General features: G+C 47.2%; 1 protein-coding gene across 3 annotated transcripts; it reads left to right on the forward strand.

Moving 5' to 3' along the window:
• The first annotated feature begins 631 nt into the window (after positions 1-631).
• Positions 632-19954, forward strand: LOC307071828 (CSC1-like protein 2). 3 transcript variants are annotated; one of them, XM_079730925.1, is made up of 24 exons: positions 632-928; positions 3958-4179; positions 5098-5177; positions 6906-6956; positions 8517-8607; positions 8742-8779; positions 9273-9415; positions 10033-10084; positions 10201-10309; positions 10669-10739; positions 11357-11437; positions 11543-11666; positions 11884-12017; positions 12135-12272; positions 13272-13425; positions 13543-13649; positions 13760-13846; positions 14009-14074; positions 14562-14724; positions 15650-15755; positions 16107-16274; positions 16405-16520; positions 16606-16677; positions 16803-19954. In XM_079730925.1, exons 2-24 carry the CDS (start codon positions 3982-3984, stop codon positions 16977-16979), a joined length of 2526 nt encoding a protein of 841 aa, XP_079587051.1. In that variant the 5' UTR covers positions 632-928; positions 3958-3981; the 3' UTR covers positions 16980-19954. The 3 variants fall into 3 exon arrangements, with proteins under 3 accessions (XP_079587051.1, XP_079587052.1, XP_079587053.1); XM_079730926.1 differs by having other exon boundaries at positions 16806-19954; XM_079730927.1 differs by lacking the exons at positions 632-928; positions 8742-8779 and having other exon boundaries at positions 4125-4179.
• Positions 19955-20098: the final 144 nt, after the last annotated feature.

Raw genomic sequence — 20098 nt, forward strand, 5'->3', positions numbered from 1 at the left:
ACAGTCCAAAAGCACATAGATACACAAGCATAGAACCCATAGACGTACACACATACGCTTCGACCCGTTGCTTCATTACGTCGGCGTATTTGAGACGGCGACACGCCGCCATATTTGAGAGGGCAAGACTGGCCTATAAACAAATAAAAAGAAACCGGAGGAATATTTTGTTCATAATTATTAAAAAATGTAATGCTCCCATTTCTCTGCCGATTTCTATGAGTCGTTTTTATATATCCATGTTAAATCATATTGTACAAATATTATTTTTATATTGTATCGTGTTTTTTTAACTCATGTATGTCATAAACCCTTGAATATAAACTACACATTCAAATTGGTTGAGAAATGTGAAAGTTTTAGTGCTTTTATTATCGAGAAAAACCGAAACTCCCGCTTTATGGCCGCGTTTACAGGCCAATTTTTGCCGCTCCAATATGGCTGCGACGTTTACGTACGATCCAACGGCCGATGGGGCGGCTTTGTAAACATGTCTATGGTAGAACCAGTCGGGAGCGCTCCTAGGGGATATTCGTCTAGTTCCTCTACAGCTGTTTTTTTACGTCACGTACGTGGCCACGCCCCGATTCGGCACGTCGTCGGCACGTCGTAGGAGGCTCTGGAGCTAAGTTGTTAAACCGGCTGCCAGTTGCTTGAACGAACCGTACCCTCTTCTTTCTTCAAGACGATTCCGTTTACGTAACTTTCTTCAAGTTTTTTATTTCGTTCTCCTTGATGAAAAAGTGGTCGTGCGGCGCATTAGTGTCGGTTTCGACCAAGGAAAGACAGTGCGGTTGAATTACATCAAGAATTGGCTAACACTAGCTAGCCTCCACCTGTTATTCACAGCAGGATAGTTATTGTCGACGGCTAACTCAGCCCGGGTAGCGGGCTGATATTCCGCCTTTGTATACCGAGGAATACTACGGTAAGTTGCTTTATATTTACCCATGGTTCTACTGGGACGTGGTTTGGCTGTGCTACACCCCGGTCCCTATTCACTGGTGGTGACCCCTGAGTTACTTGTAGTCAATCTCGTATGGCGAGGATATAATTTGCATGGCTTAATGTGAAAGTCACTGACTTTGAGGGAAATCCCTTATTGGGTGGCCACATTGTGAAGGAGTAGGGTAAAAGTTGGGTGTCCTATCCCTTTTCTCATTAAGTTGCATCTGGGGCGTGAGGGCTTTCCATCGCGGACACAAGGCTTCGTGTCATTATTCAAAACACACCCGATATAAACGCCCTGCTGCGATGTGTGTCCCGCCGCTGTCCTCATCCCCCCTCTCCGCCTTGCTCCGGTGTTCAGTGGAGTATTCTTACGGCATATAGATCAAGCTAATCTTGGTTTATCAATCCACATCGAGCCAATCGCCGACAGCCTCTCGTAGTTTGCACACAAATCCTCTCCATGGCAGATTAAGAGTGCTTAAAGATGAGCATGAAGCTGCCACAGCATTAGCAATGGTATGATATGGCTTCTTTACATATCTGATGGCACAAGTATACTTTCAACAGGCATCATCGTACATTTCGTATTCATCAGCCTCGCCGTGGTTGGATCACGCTGTTAAAATATTGATTAACGCTTTCCTAACAGGTCCTTTCTTTGACGTAGGCCCACTTGCGCTCGGCCCCATGCAGCCCTCGGTGCCATGGATAGTATTACTAATTCATAATTAATTTACAACGTAATTTACATCCTCGTTTAAGATTTGACTTTGGTTCAAGTCAACTATTCAGACTCGTTCAGAACGGATATTTGACCATCAAGTTATGTCACACAACGTTGAGTTGGATATTGTATGAATGAATTGGTATTTTAATTTTTAAATCTTTAGTTCAGCATCAGCAGGGAAGCAATATATTATGTGGCAGGATTACATCAGTCATTTAGCCTTCCTCCTGTTTAATTCGTTTTTCCTAATTTTTTTTAACCAATAACTGTTTTTATATGATCTGGTTTTATAATTGTCCTTATTTACATCACAGGATTATATCACGCCTACGCAGATGACGCGGACATCACACTCTCATTGTGATAGTCTAGTGGTGCTATGCCGTGTCAATGATTTACCAACCAATGCACACAGCATCAATATTTGCAATACTTGACTATCAGTCGAGCTGTTGGTTTACCTAGCTTATCTGAAAGAAATTATTAACATTATGCATTTAACAATTTATCTGCATTTAGGATTTAACCTAATTATAACTTAAAATAGTGTTATGTGTTTTTTTTAACCGTTTATTTGAATAAAAGCATCAACACGTTATGTGCCTACCTTAGGTTAGTTTCTGTTTTGTATTTGCAGCCTCTGATAAATCTGGTCAAAATCGAGTTGCTTATGGTCTTGTCCCTCAGTCAATACCTTAATTTCCCTTCCCTTCTTTTCCTTAGTTTATTTGTATTTTGAGAACTGCGCCCGACTGATTGCACTATAGCAACAGGTAAAACGGTGCCTACCGTTTGCATTCTGCTGAGTCATAATGTAGGCATGCAATGCATATATCCGACAATCATGTTACAATTCAGCCTTGCATATCTACATGATTATAAATGTAAGTCTGTGAGAAAACCACCAAGACTTCCAATCTCTTTAAAGGTATAGTGTCCTGTCAGTAAGGAGTACAATGGTCATTATATATCTACAGAATAACCCATTAATATATTATTAAAGATGGTAAATGCTCGTTGAGCAACATAACGGCTGCCAGAGACATTTGTGTGAGCTGTGAATCCCCTGGAATGAATTCTAGGTGCTGTAGAGATGCCCTGAATACTTTCATACAGTGAAGTGGTCTATGAGTGTGACTCCTTTAGCTGACTGACCTTTTAAATGACTGCTGTGTGGTGTGTAACATGGTTATCGAATCGATGCCGGGAAATGACTAAATCTGCATTTATCAGTAGTATTGCTGAATGGGTGAATTATGCCAAGACGTCTAAAGCTGTTTGTTTGGTGCCTCCCATGATATCACTAAATACAGTCACAAATAACTTATGTTTGTGATAGATATTCCTGATATTTGTGGTGATATCGTTGTGATTTACAGTTGTATTGTATAGTGGGCAAGTTAAGACCCATTTGAAGTCTGTGGCCTCTGGCCTCTATCAGCCTATTGTTCTTCCTCTGCAGCCTCCTTCCCTAGTGATGTCACAGCATTCCAAGGGGGAGGATAAATGAGTTAGTGTTGGGGCAGATGAGCGGTATTGTGAATGCAATGGATTGTGGGCCGAAGGCAACAAATATAGAAGTAAGCTTGTGCAAATGCAGTTGGCGGCTCTCGCGGGCTGCCTACTTGTCTTCCATTAGTGTCCACAGCTGCCGTTGAATTTCTTACATAGTAGAGATTGCCGTCGTGGCACTCACAGGGGGATGAACCAGAGGTTTTTATTCAGGTAGGCTGAATATGGGAATCTTATTTGATATTTTATTTCTTCCGCGATTCTACCGTACAACGTGTGTGTGTGTGTGTGTGTGTGTGTGTGTGTGTGTGTGTGTGTGTGTGTGTGTGTGTGAGAGATGAATGAAGGGCTCCGTAGTGGATCAAACATTGTGTAGATTGTTTTTTGTGACAGTGAAAGACAGTACTGGTTCTATGTCAATAACTCACTGTTGTGCTGTGAGTGAGGTTACTCTTGTTTACTCTCATGACCCTATCACTAAAGCTAAAATATCTGGGTTCTTTAAAATAGGGGGGGGGGGGGGGGGGGGGTCTGACTGTGATGTCAAACCTTACACATTCTTAAAGTGTCGATGCACCCCTTTCAGTGAACCAGCAGAAGTCAACATCAGGGCATTCCAGGTCATTGTCTTGGTTGGCCTTGGTTTTTGTTGTATTAGCTCGGATGCGTCTACAAACCTCGCTGGATCCGGTGGCTCCCAGTGTCCTGTTGCCGAATCGATCAATCCGTACGACAAAGTGCTGAACCGCTCCTTCCCCCTTTTCCAGGCTTCCAAAATGCTACAGTGAGTGATGCGTCACGCGTTGCTATTAGCGATGGGCATCTGGGGAGCCCAGGCGTGTACGGGCCCAGGTACCTGTCCCACGGTTCCCCCCAACATCACCTCCAAGGATTACTGCTACTCGGCCCGCATCCGGAGCACGGTGCTCCAGGGCCTGCCCTTTGGGGGGGTGCCCACCGTGCTGGCCCTGGACTTCATGTGTTTCCTGGTGAGTCGCTGGAACTTGATCCGCATGTCTTGGGGGGGGGGAAAACCGTGGGCCCGTTTCCTCAGAGTGAGGGATCTACTCGGGGGTTGGATGGGAACAGCTCACGTCAACGCTAAGCGGTTGGACGGGGTAAACAAATTTGATCTAGTAAGAATAGCGTTTTTATTTATTGTGCGATTCTTTTGTGCTTTTTGTTGTCTTTGTTTTTCCCTTTTTGCCTTTTCCATTTTCATAATCATTTGATATAACCTATTTATAAAAATGACAATGTTGTACACACTTTACTCTGCTTTCATGACATAATTGACCACGCATGCAGCTTACTGGAGTAGATCCTGAGATTAGCACCCCTATGAATCAAGGCTCTATTTTGAACCCAACCCTGACCCCCAAGAATCAAAACCGAAACATGAGTTACCGAAAGAGTATCTACCCTGACTCACTAGGCTCCCGTGTTGTTATCTTAGCAACAGAGCACAGCCTGCAGTGACAAATGGTCCAAACAATTCCATTGGAAACCATGACGGTCTGACATGGGTGGAAATACTGGAGAAAGCATTTGTGTTCCATTCCATTGATAACCTGACCCAGTACACATTCAATGTGTGTTCATCATCACTATGGAACCCATTGATTAGCCCAATCAATGGGTCGGCTAATTGGGTAACTTAGCCCTATGGCATTGCATTAACGTATGCAGTACACTAGGACACTACACCGTAAAAACATGTCTTTGCGGTGTGATGGTTTTTTTTCTATTTGTAATTAAACATTCTACATTCCAAACATACCATTTGTTTACACCCATCAGTGCTCTTATAACGGCCCGCATTGCTTTGCTGAACTGTAAAAGAGTTCACTATTTACCCATGTACCGCAGTGTATGGTGATAACAAATGCCTGCCCTGTGTTTTCCAGGGACTGCTGTTTGTGTTCTCGATCCTGCGTAAAGTAGCGTGGGACTATGGACGTCTTGCACTGGTGACCGATGCTGACAGGTAATTCAGCACATAGCAGTCAGCAACGACACGTTCTAGAGAAGTGGTGCCATTTGGGCCGTTTGCTGACGTATTATCGTTGAAGTTTGAATTACATATACTGTCGTACCTCTTGAGCTCTTGTATTTATAAATATAATATAAAGACACTTTGAGGACTTTCCTGCCCTATGCTGTATATACTCAGAATCTACTCTGGTGTAAAGTGATTTAAATATAGGAAATATCACTTATAATGTGTCCATTTGCATTAAGAGCATATTTGCCTGTTTTTGAATGGATTGAACTTTGCATGCCAACCATGGCGTTAAAAAAACAACTCAATGTAATGATGTCAGTCTTTTGCTTAAAAAGCCTTTTGGGCATTCACTGATGTATGAGGATTTTGCCTCGGCAAACGTCACTGTGTTTTAACTGCTCTTTGATTTGCAACTACAATCATACAACTGCTGTTGTGTCTCAAGCAATATGTTAACCCCCCCCCCCCCAGACTCATGGTGTTATGTCATGGGGAATATGTTTTAACTTTCCACAAGCCATCGAAGCGACAAAAAATCCAACTGATGTCATCATCACTGCCCTCCATAACGCTTTGTCGTAGCCCGCGTCATATCCACCCAGCATCTCCAGGGACCCCAGTGCTCCTGCTCGTTTTTAACTACAACATAACCTAGCCATTTGTCCAGCTCTGATTGACGTCCTCCAAACTACAGATGTGTGATGCGTTCTTCTGGCCGCTCGTCGTTTTCGAATGCTTACACAGGCCGAGGGCTACGGGGGGGGGGGGGGGAAGAAGGGAGGGAAAGACCAGCCGCTGCCTCAGTGCTCTGTGACTTTTAACCCCGAGAACCAGATGACTCGGCCCTCCCTCGTGTCTCGGCCCCATGTTGCGGCACCGGTTTTCACAGCTGCCCGTGTGGGTAGAGGCCGAGACGGTTGCGTGCGGGGTGCGGGGTGGTTGTCTTGCAACAGACCCGAAGCGTCGACGTGTCTTATGATACCCTCAAAAAAAAAAAAAATATGCTGTCCCTGCTGTCTGTCTTTCCCTTTTTGTGGTCATCGCGGTCTTTTCGTGTCACTAGCATGTGTTTACCACGCAGATAGTTAAGCAACTATTTTTAAATAGGAGAAATCCAAAGTGGGCCACAAAAAGTTTGACTCAGCAGATACAGCGTATTTTTCTGAGAAAATAACCAAGGGTCAACAACAAGAAGAGAATCCTTCAGAATATGGTAAACCTCCCAGGATCGTGATGGATAAGGAGATGCAAATTATCGGATGAAAACGTTTTATTGACAGAGAGTCAATGTAAACAGAGGGAGATGTAAGTGGCATATGTTTGTTGTTCTACGCTAGCTGATAAAGAATGAACCACTGACAGCTGTTTGCTTTTGAACTGCCCCTGGGTATCTGTGTCCAGCTGAGCAGGCACCTTATCTAACCCTGCAGGGGGGGAGAAAACCCAATAATAAATAGGCCTGGTTTTTGTGTACTTAAACGTTTTTTAACACTGTGTCCTGTACTGCTTTAAACTATTGTCAGCGATTTGCACCAAACACGGGTTACGCTGAAGAATCCATCACAATTGTTCCTTAAAAGACCTATTTGGATCCAGTTACTCACCGTGGGCAGCCCCAGCAGGAGACCCATCCGTCCAGCCCATCTCCCAGCTCTGTTTATTTGTACCGTCATCATTCTGACTTGCTTAATGTTTGTATATTTTGACCAGAATCATGGCTCAGAGGGACCAGCGATACAGCCGCCTGGATGACCATGAATAGTATGTTGTCCCCCACCTCCCCCATGTCTTGGCCTCGCTCCTTCTATCTGTTTCTTTCTCCCACTGGGCTGCTTACTCTCGCTCTTTTTTTTTTTCCTCTGGTGCCCTGGCCCTATGGATTCAAATCCTTCTCTCACAACAACCGATATGCTATCTCGCTCTCGTTTTTTTTTTTTTTTTCCCTCTAGGCGTCGCCCCAAAAAAACGCCAGGCTCCTTTTCATTATGTTCCTCTTTGTCCGAGTTGTTCTCTTCTGCCTGGGGGTGCTTTCGTCTCTGTTATCGCGTCTAATAGTATCTCTGCTGTGTCCGTCTGTTTGTTTGTGCGTGTGTGTGTGATAATCTGTGTGCTGACCTCTTTGCCCAGCGTGGACTGCCTCTGTGTGTGTGTGGCACATGAGCCACACAGGGAGGAGATTTACAGGGAGAGGTAATTCTCACCTGACCTGTTGTGTGTGTGTGTGTGTGTGTGTGTGTGTGTGTGTGCATCTGTATGTTTCTGTGTACATGTGTAGAAGGTGTGCACATGTCACAATAGCCTGGAGCTCCACTAGCCACTCTGTGTGTCATTGTTCTGTCGTGTTGTTATAAAAAAACCCTGTAGGATACCCTGTGGGCACATGTGCAAGTCATGTTTTCCAGTTGAATAGAAATTGGCGATGACTGACTTGGCTTGTGTTGGTGGTGGTGGTGGTGGTGGCGGCGGGGATGCGTGTTCAAACAAAGTTCAATCAGAAGTGTGCGAGATGGAAAAGATTGACCCTGAGGTCAAACTCTGGATCGCTCACCCGCCTCCCTCTCTCATCAGCATGCCTGTTATTTATCATCTAAATGGCTCTCGTGTCTTTTCATACCTAACACTGTCTCACAGTCTTGTGTCTCTTCCTAACCTGTACAAACTAGACTCCACTCCTGTGAGCCGTAGTTGGCTTCCATCACGGTGTGAAATGGAACTGTAGGCGTTCCGGGCCATGCGGGGTGTTGGAAGACTACATGAAATGGGAAGGAGGGCTATAATGGTTACACATTCTTAGCTCTTTTCCACACGCGCTGGTCAAAGTAGTATTATTAAGCTTTTTTACAAGGTAAACAAAAAACTACTACAGCCGCAAGCCCACATGATCCCAAAAGATCAACCGCATTCTTCCCGCTTCCTGTAACAGTTACCTGGAAATGCGTCATCTTCAGGAAATATGAATTCCATTTCATGTAATCTTTTAAATCTCTCAATCTACTGTGGTTGCCTGGTCAACCAATCTCAATACTCTTGTCAACACAGTGCCAACATGGTGGGACCGCTACAGTTCATTTCAGGGTGGGCATGTGTTGTGTGTGTGTGTGTGTGTGTGTGTGTGTGTGTGTGTCAGTGGATGAACTTGCTCAATGTTATTCCTCTGTCACGACAAGTTCATCCTCTTCACCCTGAGCCACTAACACAACTCTCCCTACCCCACCTTAATCCTCCATAATTGTTCCGAGGAGTCTGGTGAAAACACATGCCGCTTACACGATAGTGTGTTGTTATTTCTCCCTCCCCCCCCGCCCCTCCCCTATGCTACAGCGTGGCTTCTGGCACGACGTCAGACACCTACGACCGCTACGACCGGCCGGCGTCCGTGTCCAGCTCCGTTGACCTCGACCACCGGGATACGGTGGGTGGGCCCTGCGTTGGGCGGCTGAATCCGTGCAGGAACACATTGCTTGTATACTTGATGTGAAGGACCGATGCGGACGCCCCAGGCTCACACCTCTGCCCTCTCCTCCTTTTCTTCCTTCTCTGCTTTAGGGCTTTTGCTCCTGGCTTACGGCCATCTTCCGCATCAAGTGAGTCAAGCTGCGATTTATGTGATGAGTTATTTGGACCCGACGTCTAACAGACGTTGACGGGAATTCCACACCTTGTTTGTACAAAAGTCGCTTATCAGTGGAAAGAGTTCAACCCTCCGCCAACTTTCTTATCGAGTGTAGTCGCACAATCTTAACCCACTGCCATTAGTCGAGCTTCCGGCTATCCCACAAACTACAAGAGTTGATACTCTGCTCCATTGCACGCTGCACTGTTTGGCTAGCAAGCTAACACAGCCATAGTTTCTTCCAACTCGGCGAGTGGAATGCTCTTATGCTCCTGTGCTGCCACTAGCTCTTGGCAGGAAATACCTTGACCATAAAGGGAGGATTACACGGGAACGGAATGAGTCACATCCCCATCTGTGTAATTCATTTAATGTTTTCCCCAGTGGAGTTCCCCTTACATTTTGTAAAGGTCTGTCTGTGTGTGTGTCAGGCCTGGTCTGACGTTGATTTTTGCCATGCTTAGGGACGACGAGATCCGGGAGAAGTGCGGGGAGGACGCGGTGCACTACCTGTCCTTCCAGCGCCACATCATAGGCCTGCTGGTGGTGGTGGGGGTGCTGTCCGTGGGCATCGTCTTACCGGTCAACTTCTCTGGAAACCTACTTGGTGTGTAAGCCGGTGACGGAGACTATGAAACCCAATTCTTTAAGTGTGTGTGTCTCCTCCCGCCAGAGCCGTTCCTTAAACGACTGATGTCTTTTAACCTTCCTTGAGTTCTTCACGGGGATGTTTAATTCAAGCGCTTTCTGGGACATGGGTTTCCGACATATTAGCGATAATCTGATTTGATAAATGCCATATTAGGTTCCATAGTTATTTAATTATAACCCTCAATTATGGTCACACCACAAAACCCAGTGGAATCATTTAATCTTTTCGTCTGCACTGTGGGAATCATACATTTGCATATGATCCAGTCTTTTTGGAGTTGTGGGCCTTTTAGTTAACTTCCACGTTTCACCCTATTTTAAAAAGGATATTCTGAGAGTAATGTTGCTTTAACGTGGCACATTGTTTTACAATTGTCTACCCAATTTTGTATGTATACGGCCTTTACTATGCACAGTCTGGAATTTCCAGAATCTTGCAAATCTTCTCTGGCATTTATGAAGCCTTGCCTTGCCTTATCTCTACACAGCTTTCAATCAGTCAATTTTAGAATACAAGTTTCATCTCCAGATCCTCTGAATTTCATATTCTTATTTATTTTGGGGATTCTGCAGAAAACAATGCCTACAGTTTCGGGCGCACCACTATCGTCAACCTGGACGCAGAGTGAGTAACACCGAATCTCACGTCTTCACTTGGTATCAGTCCAGATTCCAAGCTGCCGAGGTATTTTCCGGTGTCTTGACAGTGACGATGACGACTCCCCTTGTGTTCTTCCACAGTAACACACTGTTGTGGCTGCATACCACCTTTGCCTTCCTCTACCTGTTACTCACGGTGTACAGCATGCGACGACACACCTCCAAGATGCACTACAAAGAGGACGACCTGGTGGGTTACCTCACCTCTCCACGAGGCCGTCGCCTCAACGTCCTCCTCCTTACACTGCGTTCACATTGTACACGTCCGTCGAGGGATGACGGAGGGCGTGGCTGACGTATGGGGCACGCGATGTGATTGGCCGACGGGTCCGTCCCTGCCTGAAAAGTTGAACATTTCTCAACTTTTTGACGCAGGCAACGGGTCCGATCGAACGGATTGACCCATTTCGAGATCGCCCCGTGCAAAGCCAATGAGATCCGTCGACGGACGTGTACAGTGTGAACGCGGCGTCACCGAGGCAGGTCCACCGCGGGCGGAGTTGTGTTGTGTGATTGGTAACCACTCTCCTGTCCCCCGTCTCCCTTTAGGTGAAACGCACTTTATTCGTCAACGGGATCTCCAAGTACGCCGAGGAGAAGCACATAAAGCAGCACTTTGAGTAAGCATGGCCTCAACCTGTTTGCGAGTTTGGTTTCCTTGTGTCCTCCTTCAGTGGGCCGAATCAACGGGCGTCTTGTTAAAGAAAGTGCAGATATGGATGTGGAGAGGGGAATGCATACCGCCCTCGGAGAGCCACGTTGCTTCATGCCTAAAGCAGTTGTCTCCAATGAACCCTATGGCATGGGCCCAGACAATGGCGGGCCTATTGGTGTAATTGTGGCTGGTGGAAGCCAAATGAGCAGGGTTACGTGAGTCATGTGTCAGGCCGGGCTAAGACAGGGGGAGGGGCTAACAGCCTCGTCACCTGTCCTGTCAAATTGTATTATACAGATTCCCGTCCTACTGTCCTTATTACGATCCACTGAAAAATAAGTCGGGACGCCCATTGAGCAATTCAGTCCAAGACAAATCAGATCAGGCTTTCTTGTTGGGGGGGGGGGGGGGGGGGGGGGGGGGGGGGGTTTGGCCTTGAGCATGATAAAAGTGGTTAAGTTTGTTTGAGGGCCTTATTTGTAAGCTCAATTTAATTTGCTGTTGCTGGAACAGGACGCCGTTCCATTGAGGCCTGTTCTAAACCATTGCCCTCTCTCCCTGCGCCCCAACCCTTCCCTACAGGCAGGCGTATGAAAACTGCATCGTTCTGGAAGCCCGCATCTGTTACAACGTGGCCATGTTGATGTCCCTCAACTCGGAAAGGTGTGTGTGTGTGTGTGTGTGTGTGTGTGTGTGAGAGAGACACTGACCTTGACCAAAGCGTTGTAAGTAGCCGTTTCACTGTGTCTATTTTGGGTCGGTCCACAGGAAGAAGGCCGACAGGAGCAAGAAGTTCTTCACGGACCTGCAGAACAAGGAGCACATCCCCACCATGATCAACCCCAAGCCCTGTGGACACCTGTGCTGCTGCGTCATGAAAGGCTGTGAGCGGGTGGGTGCCGTGGCGGTCAGGACACCAGCAGCACCGGTGTCCTCACTTGGCCACTACCTACAAGCCTGTTTTTTACGACTCGCCGTGCACTGATTACGGATCGGTCGATGTTCATTTGACTTATTTTCACCGAGAAGAAAGACGTACTTTACAGGGGAGGGACTGCGATGGCCCTCTGGCGAAGGCTCAGGGTAAAGGTTTGTGTTCCCTCCTGCAGGAAGAGGCGGTGAGCTACTACACCAACCTGGAGGCCAAGCTGAGGGAGGAGTACAGAAGGGAGCGCGACAAGGTCAACAGCAAACCCCTGGGGATGGCCTTCGTCACCTTCCAGAACGAGGCCATGACCGCTGTGTAAGTGTGTGTGAGTGAGACATTTCTATCCCCCCCTCCCCCCCCCTCCCAAACTGCCTCGACCCGCCATAAGCTAGAACTGCTACAGCTGGACTTTTTTTCCTCTTGTTCATTCAGAATCCTGAAGGACTTCAACGCCTGCCAGTGTCAGGGGTGCCAGTGCCGCCAGGAGCCCAAGTCGTCCTCCTTCAGCGGCTCGTTGCACACCAACAACTGGACCGTCAACTACGCCCCCGACCCCCAGAACGTCCTCTGGTGAGTACCCTCGCGACTAGCGTGATGCTTCACGAGCACGGAGACGCACCTTAAGTTAGAACCTTCACGAGCACGGAGACGCACCTTAAGTTAGAACCTTCACGAGCACGGAGACGCACCTTAAGTTAGAACCTTCACGAGCACGGAGACGCACCTTAAGTTAGAACCTTCACGAGCACGGAGACGCACCTTAAGTTAGAACCTTCACGAGCACGGAGACGCACCTTAAGTTAGAACCTTCACGAGCACGGAGACGCACCTTAAGTTAGAACCTTCACGAGCACGGAGACGCACCTTAAGTTAGAACCTTCACGAGCACGGAGACGCACCTTAAGTTAGAACCTTCACGAGCACGGAGACGCACCTTAAGTTAGAACCTTCACGAGCACGGAGACGCACCTTAAGTTAGAACCTTCACGAGCACGGAGACGCACCTTAAGTTAGAACCTTCACGAGCACGGAGACGCACCTTAAGTTAGAACCTTCACGAGCACGGAGACGCACCTTAAGTTAGAACCTTCACGAGCACGGAGACGCACCTTAAGTTAGAACCTTCACGAGCACGGAGACGCACCTTAAGTTAGAACCTTCACGAGCACGGAGACGCACCTTAAGTTAGAACCTTCACGAGCACGGAGACGCACCTTAAGTTAGAACCTTCACGAGCACGGAGACGCACCTTAAGTTAGAACCTTCACGAGCACGGAGACGCAACTTAAGTGTGAGTCTTCACTATCATGGGGCCACACCTTAAGTTTTAGCCTTCAATGTTATGGAATTGCAACTGTTTGCTATATACTTAACTAGAATTTTATCCGAGACGGGAAATTCTGGTGACACTGCAGAAAGTATAGGATGTAAACCACATGGCTAATGCAGTCTCTAATAAGAAACCATTTTTGAGGGTGTTTTTGGTGTCTGTTGGGGGCCAGCTAGGTCCATAGTGTCTCTGGGGTCAACCTAACGTCCTAACTCCTCCCCATGACCTACTGTCCACAGGGAGCATCTTTCAGTGGGCGGGGTCACCTGGTGGGTGCGCTGCTTCATCATCAACTGCGTCCTCTTCATCCTCCTCTTCTTCCTCACCACGCCGGCCATCATCATCTCCACCATGGACAAGTTCAACGTCACCAAGCCCGTCGAGTACCTCAACGTGAGCGGCAAACCTTTGTTCCCCTCTTCATTCCTCCAGCAGTATACTCCACTGGGGAGAGTGGTCCCACGTGTCCGTCATGTTTAAGGGTGTCTGTGCTTCTCCGCCCATTTCCAGAATCCAATCGTCACCCAGTTCTTCCCCACCCTCCTGCTGTGGTCCTTCTCCGCCCTGCTCCCCACCATCGTGTACTACTCTGCCTTCCTGGAGGCCCATTGGACCCGGTACTTCCCCCATTTTAGTCTCCATATGTACCGTCTTCCTTCCTGATTCCAATGTGCGTTTCCCTTAACATGTGTTCCTATGCGTTTGTCTGTTGACCCCACCCCCCCAGGTCCGGGGAGAATCGGACCACCATGCACAAGTGTTACACCTTCCTGATCTTCATGGTCCTGCTGCTTCCCTCTCTTGGACTCAGCAGGTAATCCATACATGGGCCTACAGGGTCAAACTCGAACTTTTCAAAATAAAAGCCTGAAGTGTTTGCGTTGGCTTGGTCGATGAGTCTGTCATTTTTATAAAGTACTTGAGATGATTATAATCATCCCAGTTTAGGTAACACAATGTTGTTCTTTCCCTGCAGCCTGGATGTGTTCTTCCGCTGGCTGTTTGACAAGAGTTTCTTGGCCCAAGCGACTGTGAGATTCGAGTAAGTACGGAAGGCTCCGGAAGGCAATTGAGAAATTAGTTTTCTTCCGGAGCTGTTGTCAGCTCAGGGCGCCGGGGGGAAACGGGTTTGTTTGCTCTGTTAATCATTGTTTCAGCTGGTTATTTCCACTTATGATGATGGCTGGCCATATGTGTACATTCCTCAGGAATTAGCTTGTGACTCTGTGCCGTCTCCCGCTGAGTCAGTTGAGGGGCAACCTTGTTTGCCTTGAGGCCTAATTGATACAGCCCTTATCATGTTCATCGTGCAAAGGGGCCACTGTTTGCTGCGGTGCCTGTTTGATTGAAAGTTAACGTTTATGGCCCGATCAGCTGTTGTAAACCGTGCAGTAAGAACCATTAGGCCCCCGTTTTATCAACGCCTCTTCACCTTGAGGAATTGAAACAAACCACCTATAGGCAAACCTTGAGCGTGCGAGTGGACCTTTCGCCTTGGACCGACTGTCTGTCTGTCACGTTCTCCCCAGGTGCGTGTTCCTTCCCGACAACGGGGCCTTCTTCGTGAACTACGTCATCGCCTCGGCGTTCATCGGAAACGCCATGGACCTGCTCCGGATCCCTGGCCTGCTCCTGTACATGATCCGTCTGTGTCTGGCGCGCTCCGTCGCCGAGCGCAGGAACGTCAAGAGGGTAAGGCAACATGACCGCGTCTGTTTGTTATGTGGCTTACGTCAGGAACTGGAGAAAAAAAAAAGGCTCCAATCAAAGATAAAACTGAGTTATCCGATTCCAGACGTCAGAACAAACTTCAGAGGCTTTATAAACAGTACTACAATAAAGGCTTTCACTCAGATCCACAGAGTAATTGGAGACAGCGTAATGTGCTTATCAGGGCCTGGATGTTTACATAAATGAGTCTCCAAACGATTCCCATCTGCGCTATCTACTCAGTGCCTCTTATGCAGGTGGGCTAGCTGCACTCGCTATCAGTCAACAGTTCAGTCACTCCCAAGAATTAGGTTGAGACGTCTACCAGATACTGTATAAGGTCAGGTAATTGGTCACTGACTAGCTCATATATAAGATATAGGTGCTGGTGTTGTGACTAAATACCTTCTTGGATCAATTTGAGTTCAAGGACACTTGAGGTTCAGTTTGATTGGCCTCCTTCAGGATTCTGTATAGATTTACCTGCAGAATATATTACAGACCAGATTAATGTAAGATTCAAAATGTGAGCAAACCACACTCAACTTATGACTCGTATTAAAATTGCATGAGCAGTCAATCATTCTCCCTGGCTCATATTACTATAATGTTTACCATAGAGGGGTGTTGTCATAAAGAACACGTTGTAAATCATTTTACTATTAGCGTGACAGTTCATTATCGCCAAAGAATATCGATTATCTCCAGTCACCGAGTTTTATGACTTAAATCACCAAGTTTTATGACTAAAAATTAAAAGAAACATGGACCAACTCAAGCTGACGCAGCAAATCTATTTATGATCTGCTTTTTTGGGCCTGTGAAATACACGCCATTCGTGACTAACACTAACAGCCATTGGAAAGGAAAGGCTTTCGTTAATGAAGTTTCCTTCTTGTGCCCACAGCACCAGGCCTTTGAGTTCCAGTTCGGCGCGGCGTATGCCTGGATGATGTGCGTCTTCACGGTGGTCATGACCTACAGCATCACCTGCCCCATCATCGTCCCTTTCGGTCAGTTCCACAAACGGCCACCACCTCCGTCTGTACATGGTTTGGCGCGGGGCGGCAGTCGCTCAGGAGGTAGAGCGGGTTGGCCGGTAACCTCAAGGTTGCTGGTTTGAGTGTGGAGGTGTCCCTGATTAGGAGCGCTCACCCTGACTGCTCACGACGAGCTGGCTGTCGCCTTGCATTGCTGACTCTGCTGTCGGTGTGTGAATGGGGCAATATCGCAAAGCGCTTTGGATAAAAGTGCTATATAAATGCAGTCCATTGACCATGGTTTAAAAGCGGTTTCCATCCCAAGCAAGTGGCACACAGCGGTACTGAGTTAAAGTTTGACTCGTGTCACCTTCCCCCGCTCAGGGCTGATGTACATGCTGCTTAAGCACCTGGCGGACAGGTACAACATGTACTACGCCTACCTGCCCTCCAAGCTGGACAAGAAGATCCACTCTGGGGCCGTCAACCAGGTGGTGGCCGCCCCCATCCTCTGTCTGTTCTGGCTGCTCTTCTTCTCAACTGTGCGCACGGGTGAGGGCTCCCCCTGCAGGCTGCCAGTGTCCTCGCGTGTCTCAAGGAAAGGGGAGGGGAAAAAAACCAACAGGGTTTGGTCTGCGTTTCAAACACTTACTGCCTCTTTTCTTCTTCTCCCCCTGTTCAGGATTCACCGCGGCGACGTCCATGTTCACGTTTGTGGTTCTGATCATCACAATCATCATCTGCCTCTCTCACGTCTGCTTCGGACACTTTAAGTACCTCAGTGCTCACAACTACAAAGTGAGGTTCTCTTTTAAGGATCACCTCGTTCCACAGCAGAGAGAAAGAGCGCTCTCCTCATGCCGGCTGTGTTGTCTGTCCCCAGATTGATGCCGTGGATGGGGACAGGGTGGAGAACGGGATTCCCGCGAGGGCCGCGGCCACCAGCAAATCAACAGTAATTGATATTTCTATTCGTATTGTATATGTATTAGTAACTTCTGCTAAATCCGAGGGAACGATGAACGCCTGTGTGTAGTACCACCGTGGCGGGGTGACTGACTGGTTCTCTCCGCTCTCCAGCAGATGTACATCGCCCAGGTACTGCAGGACCCCAACGCGGACGAGCCGGGCTCAGCCAGCGAGGACGATGGCCAGGGCTCCTCGCAGGACGAGGAGATCCTCAACGTGACCAACGGCCTCCACGAGGAGTTCCAGTCCGGGGAAGACAGCCTGATCGAGAACGAAGTGAGGCACTGAGCCGTGGTCGTGAGAGGGACACGCAAAGAGACTGACGGCGTGCACTGATGACGGCATGCACTGATGACGGCGTGCACTGAAGATGTGGATTCTAGGCGAGGACCGGAACCCGGACCGGTTTCCCCGCCATGGGCATCTCGTCCTCCACCAGAGGAACTCGACACTAACGTAGGCAATACTTTCTCTAAAGAATTACTAAGAACCAAGGGGAACTGTTGCTCAATAGGAGGAAGACTCGCTTTGAATCGCGCAAGACTCACCTCATCCAGACATCCATCCGCTTAACCACGGAGGGGAATACGCTTTTACCGAAAGGACCGCTACAACCCTCTTTCCTTGACCAGGATTAACAACCCACCCTCATGCAGCAAGAAAACACTGATGCATCAATGGATTTGTAATTTTGTTTTTGTTTATTCTTAATATTTTTTTTCTAGCGTTATTGCACTTGAAAAGAGTAGGAGGGCCTCCGAGCTGACGCCTCGCTCCACTCAGGAGCCCTGGCACGGTTGTCCCCTCGTCTCTGAGTATTAGTTTGTTATTGTAGGCATGCCTTCCAAGTTGTGCGGACAGGGGGATTTCCCCATAATCCACGCGTCCCCTAGTGTCTGCACTAGATACTGCAGCTGCATAAGCAGCTTATGAGAGGGAGAACAAGAGGGAGAGAAATGCCGGCATACAGTTCTTCTCCTGATCATGGTGGGCTAGATGACCTCCCCTTGCCTCCCCTCCCCCGATGAAACCCTTGACTAACACTCTTTTGCTTTGGAAAGTAACAAGAAGCTACACGGTATCTGGAAGGCCTTTCTCAAAGTAATTTTCATTTCTCTAGGCGCGGTAATTTAAACGCTAACAGGAAATCATGATCCACCCTTTATGACTGGACGGTTATGGCTTCCATCTCAGCACACTTATGCCTTGACACTGGTTCGCTTCCTTGTTCGTTTATGCCCTCTGGGCCTTTGCTGAGACCTCTGCTGCTCTGGACTGGGTGTCCTGTAGTGGGGAAAGTCATTACAGTGCCCTTAATGGGCTCAGCCAGGAGGATAAGCTCCTAGTACCTACCACACTGGTCTCTTATCTGGTCCAGTGGACGCAGCAATCGGCCTGCTAAAATCTTGCGGCTGTTTGTGGTTTTGTTTTTTTATGTTTGCCCGTCCCTCCCACCATTTTGTCTAGACGTTTACATCTCATGTTTCTAAGGTTCTCATGGCCTGTCGGGGTCTTTTTGTGAATAAGCTGACAAGAGTGACCGCAAGGTCACTCTACCAGTGATGAGGATTATAGTTTGTTGTTGTGTCCTGCGGATGGGTTTAATAATGTGATGGCCTACGTCCTGTCAAATGTGTCTCAGTGTTTAAGGATGAAGGTGATCATGAGTTTGGGCTGGGTATCACATTGTTTGGAACTTGGGGTGTTTGATGTATAATCTATGATGAATCTCAATCTTAGGCCATTGGATCGGGGGCTAGGGTTTCTCCTTATTCCACCGACGGAAAGACCTCCTTTATTCGATCTTTGCCCTTTCCATTGAAAGGTAAACGGTCAACCTCTCCTCTCTGTTGGTTGATACTGTACCCTGTTCTCAAGCGAGCTTGTCCCAAGGATGCATTCCAAAGGCCAGAACTTAAAAACCCCTTGTGGTAGAATACTGTAGTTTGAATGCTTTCCACAGCAGGTATGCTGTGTGAGACTGATGTGTGTATTAACCTTTTGTCCTTTTGGCAGTGCCTCTGTCCTAAAAACGTTGGCTAATGCAGAGGCCCAAACAAATATATGTAAATCTCTACACTAGGCCACTAGTCCTTCCTAAGTGCAATGTAGTGCCAGCACAAAGATGAACCAACTCAGGATTTCTCAAGCTTCCTATACAGTTCATGTCACTATTTTTAAACCGATGAGAGTATGCCCATTATATGTGGATGGGATTGTTTTTGAATGAAGGCACATTGTTGCAGACGGCACCTGATAAGACGACAGTGTGCCACTACGGTCCACTTGTTATGAGACACTAATGTGATGAAGAATGAATAAGCTGCTCAGAGATCTGTTGTGGGGGAAAAAAACGTGCGCTTTGTGTTTTTACTTTCACTCTTATGATTGACAGAAGGACGTATCTCTGTGGGTGTGATGAAGTCGAACGGTTGTCATTTCTCTATGGGAATATTTCCCACCCCCTCCTTTCCTTTCTTTAACTGGGTTTGTTCTGGTTCTATCTAGATGGTTTGTTTTCACACCACCGTACCTGGTGCTCTACTGGTCATGAAAAGGTGATTTATGTTGACTTCTTTTCTTTGTTTAGTTTTTTTTATTCTAGAAATCACTAAATGTCTAACGTCACGGTAACAGATGATGGTCCTGCCAGGGGTGCTAGTATAAGTACTACTGCAGCTTAACGCATTGATCATCCCTCACCTCTCCTTTCATAACGATTAACACTGAATGTAGTTTCCCCTCGCCCCCTCCCAAGCTTGCGATTTTTTGATTAGTGACTTCAAAGTAAAAGGTGATGTACGTCACCAAAATGAAGTTGTCATAATGTAACAACAATATGTAGTGGCTTTTGCCGTTGTAGTCACATGTTGTGACATCTTATTAGAAAAGAAAAGTCTTTACCATATTATGTCTGGCATATGATGGAATTATGACCCAACTGTCCCAAGTCAAGATATTGTTTCATTCTTGTGTTAATGCTTTTTTTGTTGTTGTTGATGGATCTTTTTTTCAAGCTGACCTCCAATAAAGTTATCATCTTATGTGTACAATAACTCAGCAGGGATAGTTAAACAGCGCTTTGTGATTGTGTTTTGCTTTTGTCCTTTTTAAGGAGTCTTTATTGAATGATCCGATTAACTGTAGCTGATGTGTGGGTAGCTTCTTCCCGTTCTTCCCCCAAGGGCTGTGTACAAAAATAGCAATATTTATCTGTTCAATTGACCCACTTCTCTGTACAATAAACAATACTATGTCCGCTACATGCACCTCGTAAGCGTTTTCTTTTTCTGTATTTCATGTGTCCAGGCAATCTACGCAGTTGGTAAAGCATGTAATTCTCTTGTTTCAACACTGGGTGTTGCTTGAGAGTGATGTTTGATCAGAGCAACAAGGGGGAACAGGAA

This window comes from Pollachius pollachius (genome assembly GCF_949987615.1).
Source record: "Pollachius pollachius genome assembly, chromosome: 2".
NCBI lineage: Eukaryota > Metazoa > Chordata > Actinopteri > Gadiformes > Gadidae > Pollachius > Pollachius pollachius.